General features: G+C 40.4%; 1 protein-coding gene across 1 annotated transcript; it reads right to left on the reverse strand.

The window, feature by feature from the left end:
• Positions 1-5,666: 5,666 nt before the first annotated feature.
• LOC119364176 (chloroplastic import inner membrane translocase subunit HP30-2-like) lies at positions 5,667-8,850 on the reverse strand. Its single transcript, XM_037629602.1, has 6 exons — positions 8,452-8,850; positions 7,820-7,935; positions 6,788-6,914; positions 6,291-6,445; positions 6,119-6,181; positions 5,667-6,039 (listed from the first exon to the last, which is right to left on the reverse strand). The coding sequence occupies exons 1-6, from the start codon at positions 8,779-8,781 to the stop codon at positions 6,012-6,014; spliced, it is 819 nt and encodes a 272-aa protein (XP_037485499.1). The 5' UTR covers positions 8,782-8,850; the 3' UTR covers positions 5,667-6,011.
• Between the last annotated feature and the right edge of the window lie 1,582 nt (positions 8,851-10,432).

A 10,432-nucleotide genomic window follows, 5' to 3' on the forward strand; every position in this document is an offset into this window, starting at 1 on the left:
CGCCCCAGGCCACGGCCTCCGCCTGGCCGTGTGCCATGCCGCACCGCGTGCCCGTCCGCCGCCCGCGGCGCACCAGCATCTTCTAGCGCTACGGCAGCACGAATGCGTGCGGCAGTGCCCTCCCATCGGCAGCGAATGGTGGTGCGTAGCACGGCGGCGTGAGCCAAGACGAATCCTTCGATTCGTAACCGCACATGGAAATTGGAAGAGCGGCCATGGAGCCTTATCCCTTCGCGATTATACACTTCACCCATGTGGCTTTACCTATTTTCATAATAGGCTTGCGTGTATAAATCTTGGAGTAATTCCTGTATGTCTCAGGATAACTTAACATGGTTCAACTACTCGTGCTATTCATTAGCACTTGTCATCTTTATTAGACCATGTATGTATAGATATGCATTTCAACCCATTTTCTGTTGAGTTTTACAATTCCAGAAATATGTGTATATTTATATTTGACATGTTCAATGTGTTTACCACATTCTCTAGAACATGTTTTTCGCGATTGAGATTAAATTTTCTCGCACAACAATATTGATTTGCAATTGAGAAATATAATTTTTCTCGCAAAACAATCTCATAGCGATTGAGATTAATTTTCTCTCGCAAAATATTAATTCACCCAGCTGAATTATCATGCAACTTGATACAGGATCATCTCATTTAATTTGAGATCTGTACAATTCAAGTTTTTCACTTGAACATCAAGTTTGCAACATCATTACTATCCATTATAATAGTGGTGTATTTCTGTTGAGTATGATGTATTCCGGAATGTATGTATCTCCATGTTCGCTACATGTTGAGATTAATACGTCTATTTGCAATTGAGATTTTTAATTTCTTGCAAATAAGAATGCAAAATTCAAAGTAATTTCTTCAAACTGATGTATTGGGATCACAAGGTAGTCATTTAGATCTACTGCCTTCGCAGATTGTCAATGACTACTGTTAAAGCCTATATTTTGTCATTTTGACATTATAATTGCTTTACAAAGTGCTCTCATACACATTTTACTAAGTCATGGCATAAGGCATTTACGAGCGCGTATCTACTGATTCCATCAGATTATACTCTCTAGTGTTGTGAGATCTACTCCATTTTTAAGATTATCTTCAAGATGTCATATTTAGCTATTTGAGATTCACACTAATGGTTTCAAGATAACTTCTTGAAATACCCATTGATTTTGCTAAGTTCATTACAACATCAGCCATGATGGTCTTTAATTTACTGGTTGTAAATTAATTATCTCTGGTTTACCCATAGAGGTAACATATTGCTATAGAGTTTGAGGCATTCGCCCTCAATGGCCACCACTGCCCTATATGGGCCATGGACATCATGACCGCTCTTGTGTCTCGTGGGATAATATGTGCAATCCTGGATTCACCTCTGGTCAGGATGACACCGCTAATAGAAAAATGGTGTCTTATAATCATAAGGCATTAGACCAGATCACAGCATCTGGTTATTCTGTATCAGCGATTCCTGGGATACAATGAACCTCAAGGGCAAAGGTTTGAATTTTACTTCAACCTTCAATCCGACATCACTAGCTATGACATGTGATGGTTGAATATGCTTCAACCGACATGTTTAGAGATTATGAATAGTCTTCCAATCTCCTGAGTGGTCAATATAATTAATGTCTATTTATGATGTTGTAACAACAACATAAGTATTATTGTCATCATATATTGTATACCACAATATATTGTATCAGCACTTTGATACAAATTCATTTGTATGTATTCTATATATATATCCGACAATGATTTTCTTGAGAATCTTCATGTCTATATATAGATTTCTATGGGAGTCAATCCGATGAAAAATGATATGTGCCTTATGGGCATATGCACCACAAACTCTATACTCGGGGAAGTCCAATGTTTCCACTCTCATTGAGAGAAAGGAGATATTTTAAAATCGCTAGATGCGATGAGGTATTTGTTGGCTCAACTCGAGTCATATTTACTATCCATGTGGGTACTCGAGTAATGTCAAGATGCTTCATTGCTTCCCAAGTTTAACTCGTACCCTACTAAGCTATAGAGATATTCGTCAACATGGTTTCCATAGCGAAACTTATGCTGATAAGAAAGAGAAATACATTCTCTTTACCATATGCAACAGATATGGCAAGCACATTTTCTATGTATCATCTGGATTGTACTACACATACAACTCAACCCGTAGCACAGGTTGCGTACGAGATAGTTTTCCAGAGTGTCTTGTACATGACAAACTTGGCATACTCGCCTTGGTCATCGAGACATTGGGTTGAAACCGAAACTATCAGCAATTCCATTGGTTTATGATTATTATGATGCTAAATTCTAACAATATTTGGATTTTGTGTGCACTACATATGACACAGGGAGGCTAATTTTAAGGATTGCGCGCCTTAAAGTTTACGCTGAACCACTCAGACTCCTTGAATGCATCAAGTCAAGATAAGTGGTTTTTCCCAACCATTGACTAGACTATTTAGGTATCCATGGTTTTTCCAAAGACACGTCTACATGATGGTCTCAAGTGTGCTTTATTCACACGAAACCATTGACTCATTATCCTGACATCGATTTCAAGCAAATCGAATGGATAGCATTTGCAGAATTCTCCTTGAGTGCCTTTTTCTATGGCCCTCGGATTGAAGTTTAGCAATTTTTCCTAATGTCTAGACTCAAAATGGTTTGGTATAATCCCATCCAAAGAATTGAGCTCATTGCATGATCTTTACTTTGAAATTGCAACTTACCAACTTTACGTTGGAGTCATGGAGTTTTACACGCTCATGAACAAACTGCATAATTTTATTCCCCTCTATCTTTGATACGTGGAAATCTACCAAGTATTTCCTATCTGCGGTAATTCGGTTACACACTGATATCATCACCCCGACATACATCATTGGTCCCTCAACATATAGTTGGGATCTATGTGAGGAATAACTGTATTACCGTCAATACCTCAAGCCCCTCACATGGGGAGTTATTCAAGGTCAGTATGTTGATTCAATGAGGAATATTTCTAGGCATTAGGGGGAGAATTCAAGTACCATAAAGAATGCCAGGAAATTAGTGGAATGTTCAACACATTTCTGCCTCATATCCACGTAATCAAAGAGCTGAACCATGTGTTTAGAAGATTTGCAACATATTGCAAATAACCTGCCAGATTCATTTACTGACTATAAAGGTGTCACACAATCCTATAATCCTGCAAAGTATGCCTGAAAGAGTGGAGGTATCAACAAAATCCACTCCACTCCCCGTTCAGAGCAACAGGGGGAGATGTATGGCAGAAGTATATTAGGACTCAGCTTCTCGCAAGTAAGGATATCAAGGCCTGTGAATCAGTAAATGCAAGTCAACTTCACATTGGCAGACACCTAATGGGTAGTATACACCCAGTGGACGGGAAACCTCCACCAACCCAGATCATAGTGCACACAATGACTGGGACATCGGAATACCCGACTCAATTGCATTAGGAAATCACGAGCAGTCACCATGGGTAACGATATTTCCATCAACTATATATTGTTATATAGATTCTGGAGAACCATATAACCGGAAGTCTACAATTGTCGACATACATTTCTCAACTAGATTGCAAAAACCTTTCAAATGATTCAGATCCAAAGACCATGGTCATGGCAAAGTGTGAACAACACTCGGACTGAACTCAAGCAAAGGGTATAATCTAGGTAGAAATGATCTTGCTCAATAATGGGAAGGTATTCATAAGCAATACCTACATCAGTTTTCTTCTGGAAACAGAATTGAGAACAACGAGGTGGTGAAACAAAGAGCAAGTATTGTAGCACAAGGGTTCACGCAGATACCCAACTATTCTCCAGAGGTGGAATCTCATTCCGATAACTTATATCATTGGCAGTTCAAAATCATCTATCTCTGCAGTTGATAGATGTAGTGATCACATATCCATATGGATCACTAGATTCAGACATATATGATTGATTTCCGATGGAATCTCAATTCTGAATCGAAATACAAAATCTAACATACATTGTGTAAAATCGGTAAGCCACCATACGGCTTATTGTTGTCGGTACATATGGTACAACCGACGTAGTGAGATCCTTATACACAAGGATTACTCATACAATGATGATTATTCATGTGTTGTGTGTCTGCAATGACGACGCATGTAATCATCTAAGTGACGGACTTTAAAATGAAGGATTTGGGTAAACCAAAATACCGCTCGTTACTATAACTTGAGCACCTTCATTCATGCATTATGGTATACTATGTTGTCTATATCCAAAATATATTGGAGAAATTCATTGTGGACAAATCTTATCTATCCACAACTCTCATGGTAGTTCATTCTCTAGACGTAGAGAAAGATCTATTAGACCAAGAGATGATGGAAATGGGATATTGGGACTCAACGTTCCATAATGCCATTGGATCCACCAAACACAAATTGGTTGGTACTCAAGAATATCTTTCGATATCTCCAAGGTATGAAACATCTTGTCCTGGTTTTTCAGTTTCGAAGAAATCTGAACACCAATATCATTGGTTACATGGATTAGATCCCCACTATCAGATCATAGACAAATTTAGTATTCCTACTAGGTGTGATAGCCCTCTCATAAAGAGTCTTCAAATCAGACCTCATGGCTACATTCACCAACCATTATCTCAACGATAATGTTTCTTGTATTGCCCAGATGCAAACAGGTTACATAATAAGCAATACCACTATATTGCATATCTTGCAAGTCAAATCATACGACTGATTTGTTCAGCGAGTCTCTACCAATTTTTATGTTTTGGTATGTGACGACTTCGAATTTTTGCAAGAATCAGGGGGAGTATCTTCCTGAATTGTTCCTGTTCAATGCATCATATTATACTCTTTTTCCCTTCATGAGTTTACTTTACAGGTTCTCATAAAGGTTTTTAATGAGGTAATATCAACATGAGATCATATGTCATACTTTCTGTTTTCCCCACCGGTTTTTTTTAGGAAAGTATATACGACATATTTATTGTCCTCTGAACTCTATGGGTTTTCTCGTATTGAGTTAAAAGAGACAATAACCATTATATGTTGTATCATTTTCTCCTTATTTTTCCCATTGGGTTTGAAGAAGTTTTGACAACATATCAAACACTATACTCCTCATATTTTTCCCACAGGGTTTTTGGAGGAGCCTCTAATCAAGATGATGATTCTGGATGAACAAGTGTAGATTAGGGGAAGTGTTAAAGTTTAATTAATGTATGTTAATTATGGGGTAAATCTCCCCTTGTAACTGCCATCTCTCCCGAACGGATGCCTCTTCATCGCATCCCTTCTCCTTGTATAAATGCTTACAATCATCTAATGAAAGAGAGAGGATTCACTTTTCTCTTAACAGTATTGCACCCTTAAGATACGTTCTTGGAAAAGTTTGTGCATGCTTCAAGCCATTTCTCCATGTTGAAGCATACAGCAATCCTTCACTTATAATCCCTACGTCCGTAAATATTTGTCAAAGAAATGGATGTATCTAATGCATTTTAGTTCTAGATACATCAATTTTTATCCATTTATGCGACAAGTAATTCCGGACGGAGGGAGTACTACAGTACTTGCTAACTACCAGCGTTTAACTATCTGATTGGCAAACAGGAGAAAGGGGTATTAACATGTTCTAGCCAGACTGAGACATTTCATCTTGTCTTTACACAAAAAACTCTTGAATAATTTTCAAAAAAATAACTCTGAACAAGCTCAAGTGTTCTGGAAATAAAATTTCTGCCATGACAACAGCAGATAGTAGCTCGACTGAAACTTCAATACAGATGAATCCATATAACTTAATCAGCCTAATTACTACAAAACATTTGCTAGTTATCTTTTACAATCATACTGCTGCCTAAAGAGCTCATCGTCTTTGAAAGAGCTCGACTGGACTGGACGGACTTCCCAGACCATAGTTTATGCAACTTGAGAAAAAACTGTTTCCAAGACAATCACTTCAGTTTGATTTCGTCAACCCAGGTTCTCTGCAAAATTGCAAAATAAGATATTAGATGAAGAACACTGACGCACCAGAAACCGGAAATGTCTGCAATAATTCCAAACCTTTTAATGTGCTCAAGTATGACAAGTCTTGGACCAGGGGGGATATTCACATCTCTGAGTGCGCTGGAGGATAGTGCAAGACAAACGTGATTTTTCATCAACCGAATGGTAAATTTCAGTAAGCATATAACTAATTTTTAAAGATTGTTATTTGAATATTAAAGACATGTACCTTTCATTGAGAAGAGGCAATGTTTCATCAGTCAGAAGACCCTTTTTGAAATTCTTCTCATAGTTTTGGAGGCCTAATTGGTTCAACATATTTCTTCCACGAGAATAGTTCATATCTTCATTATGTGTCTTTGTCTTCGAGAATTTCTGCCCAACCTACAATCGAGATAGATTGACCATAGGATTGATCGTAAGAATTTAAACAGTATAACAACCATGGATAAATACATTGCCCTATCCTACTGATATACTCCCTCCGTCCCAAAAATTCTTATCTTAGATTTGTCTAAATACGGATGTATCAAGTCACGTTTTAGTATTAGATACATCCGTATCTAGACAAATCTAAGACAAGAATTATGGGACGGAGGGTGTATATAACAGTGAAGTTACAATGCAACGTGAAGGCTCACCAACACATTCAGTAAAAACCTAGAGACATAATTCAAGTTGGAAAAAATGACTTTCATTTGCAGGAAACGTGTACAGCTTACTTACAATGAAAAAGCCACCTTGAAATACTGCAAAAGCCATACCAGTTGTAATTGCATTAACAACTGGGTTTGGGGTTCCCATTCCACTCACAATGGAGAACAGAGCGCCAGAACCAAACGCTGCTGCCATGCTATATAAAAGAGTGCTGGTCAATCATACAGTTGGAAATATATACGAAATATGTTTATCTTATTAACAATTGGTCCGCTGAATTTGTAACGCCCAACATGATTGACTGAAAGGACGAAGGGTGTGATATCACTTTCCGTTTTCCTTGTATTTACTATTGCTGAAGTCCCTAGGATGTCAAGTCCATCTTACAATTTGTCGTTGTTATGCTGTTTATAGCTCATAAGATAATCATGAACATATTAGAGCAACCATATGAGATCCATCATGTAGGAAATACTCCCTCCGTTCCAAAATAGATGACTCAACTTTGTACTAACTTTAGTACAAAGTTAGTATAAAGTTGGGTCATCTATTTTGGAACGGAGGGAGTAGTTATCAACTAACGGTGGGGATCACTGAAGAGACCCTGACGTTGCTTCAGCAATTACCAAACTTAAAGAGTGGTAAAAGGCAACCGAAATGGAAATGAAGAGTCGAGTAGTGGTGTATTGCTGAGTTCAATCCTACCCTGCATGGAGGCGGCTGTCCAGCATGATTGTAAGGATATTATTTGCTATTACTCAATACAACACCACACTAAAATAATTAGTTATCAATTGCCTAACAAAGTCATTTTGAGGGTTCCATTTAACTGATAATTTAGCAGCAACACTGCCAGATAATGGTTAGTACAGATATTATCTTTAATGGCTTACACAAACATCAGGTAGAACAAATACTCTTCGGAACCAAACATTCTTTATATCCTAGCCAGCTGATATGCAACTGACCAGTAGCTAAGAAAGAAAGGAGAACATCTTATGCGAACACAATAAGATGCACCTATTCTGTCGAATGTATTGTTGGCTCCCTGTTACTTGCAAATATTCAAATAACAAGAAACAAGAAGTTATGAACCCTCACCTGCCCTGGACATCCTCCACTCCTCGTACCCTTCTCATAACACAAGATATGCCTGCGTTTGCACCAGTCATGACTGCAAAATTTCGAGCTTGCACCAGTGGCCCACCTGCCAAAGCCTATAATCCAAAAAAGATACCATTAACCTGAAGGATTAGAGGATGACTGGATTTTGCATTAACCAGGATAATGTTGTACTTGGTACATGATCGACAGAATGTAATCGTTGTCTTTGCATATTCTTAGTTTCTAAGTATATGCCAGACATCCTTAAGGACCAATAAAGACTTTGCTGCACTAAGACTAAAGGAGGAGTGATGATTGCTTTAAGAAACGAGAAAGGAAAAGCCATGTCTACGAAAAGGAAACGCCATCACATGCGTATAGTAAGTACTACGTACTAGCTATCTTGATTTGATCTTTAACAAATTTGGCTTGATTCCAAATGACAAATCCACCAATCTCAAGTCTAAAGTCGAACAAAAGAACCTTGATACTGTTGATGTTTTAAGTATTATATGAGCAAGGGGTCACTTGCTTTATGTTCTAGTAAATATCCCAGAAAATTACCAAAAATGATGGTCTCCAGGTAAATCTGTAGCGGAAGGATTGATATACATGGGCGAGGAGGAGACCTGCGCTTGCTTGAAGGTGGCCATGGCCTTGGGGTCGAGACCGGGAGGCGGCTGTGGCACGGGGAGCCCCGCCCCTCCTTCGGGCGCAAAGGTGCCCATGAGCCCGCCGAGCGCGCCGCCCTGCACAGCCCCAAACGCCGTGGTGACGGCGGCCTCGATGTGGGTGGGCTGCTTCGCCATCCACTCGCGCACCCCGACCTCCAGCGACCTGAAGCGGTCGGTCAGCTCGGCCAGCGGGTTGGCCCCGCCGCGCGACGCCGACTGCGCCGCCGTAGTCGACGAGGAGGCCATCACCACCAGCGGGCGCCTCTTCTGCCCCATCCCTTCCATCCGGCCGTTCGGGTGTTTCGAGAGGAGGAAGAGATAGCGGAAGGTTTGTTTATCCCCTCCCTCGGATGCTCCGCTAATATTTCTCTCCAGTTGGTCGACCACCAACCCCAAACCCCTCTCGTGGATCATATGGGCCAGTTTTTCTGGGCCGTCGCTTCGTCGAGATCTGCGCAAAACACAAGTACATGTAAACTCGCCAAGCCTCTTTGCGATGCTCGCCGAAAAAACAAATTTGCGATGCTCGTCGAAATCGCTAGTTTTTTTTCCACAGGAGGATGTATCCCCTCTGCACCTGGACGATGGGTGCAGCCATTCTATTAATTATTCACGAACCCCTTACAAGGTAATACATCAGTAACACTGAAGTCATCATCTTGGCAACACATATCGCTATTCCTATCCCCATGATGAAGGGGTGCCGAATGTCCGAGCCTAATACCAAACAGACATCGCACCAACACCTAACATCTAATGTCGGATGCTCCATCCAAGCCACAATACCTGCATTGGATTACACACTGGTCCGGCGCACTTTCAGTGAGCATCACATGCACACGCCGCAAGGGCCGTCACCTCCTTCATCCGTTGATCCATACTCAGATGAGATACTGAGCATCGACCTTGCCAGACATCTCTGCACTAGTCAGGGCACTCTTACTAGTGCCTTCACTTCATGAAAACAAAGAAGGGTAAATCTATTCTCATTGTGCTCCCAAGTTGGATATATGATGAAAGCATATGATTGAGTCGAGTGGACTTACTTAGAAGCTATTATGAAGAAAATTGGTTTGGCCCCAGTTTTGTACGACTCATTATGAAGGGAGTCACGATGGTCTCGTTCTCTGTTTTGTTTAATGGTGCATCATCAAGAGAGTTTACCCCCAACTCGAGGCATTAGACAAGGGGATCCCATCCCCCTATTTGTTCCTGCTCGCAGCTGAGGGTCTTATGTCTTTTGAAGAGAGAGGAGGGGATCTCCATTGGAGTGAAAGTGGCTCGGGCGGCACATGTGGTTAATCACCTTCTTTTCGCAGATGATAGTATCTTGTTCATGAGGGCTTCGGTGGAAGGGGCCACATGGATAAGGGATGTGGTGCAGCAATATTGTGATGCTTCGGGTCAACGTGTTAACTCGGCAAAATCTTCAATCTACTTCGGTAAGGGCTGCCCAGAAACTAGTAGATAGGAGATTAAGCAAATTCTTGGGGTAGTGAATGAGACCCTCAATGAGAGATACTTGGGGCTTCCATCTGATGTTGGGCACCAAAAGAATGGAGTCTTTTCATATTTAAAGGATCGTGTGTGGAAACGAGTGCAAGGTTGGATTGAAAAAACTCTTACTGCTACCGGAAAAGAAGTGCTTATAAAATCTATAGCTCAAGATGTTCCAACATACTCAATGTCTTGTTTTAAATTGCTAAGAGGACTATGCCAACATATCACATATCTTATTCGGAATTTCTGATGGGGTAGGAAGAAGGGAGAAAGTAAGAAGGCATGGGTCTCGTGGGACTCCATGATTATGCCAAAGTATATGTGAGGTTTAGGCTTCCGAGATATCGAGATATTTAATTTGTGCCTGCTTGCCAAACATGCGTGGCGGCTTCTGCAAGACCCGTGCTCACTTGGTGCAAGAATCTTGAAGGCTCGC

This window comes from Triticum dicoccoides, chromosome 2B, assembly GCF_002162155.2.
Source record: "Triticum dicoccoides isolate Atlit2015 ecotype Zavitan chromosome 2B, WEW_v2.0, whole genome shotgun sequence".
In the NCBI taxonomy this organism is placed as follows: Eukaryota; Viridiplantae; Streptophyta; class Magnoliopsida; order Poales; family Poaceae; genus Triticum; species Triticum dicoccoides.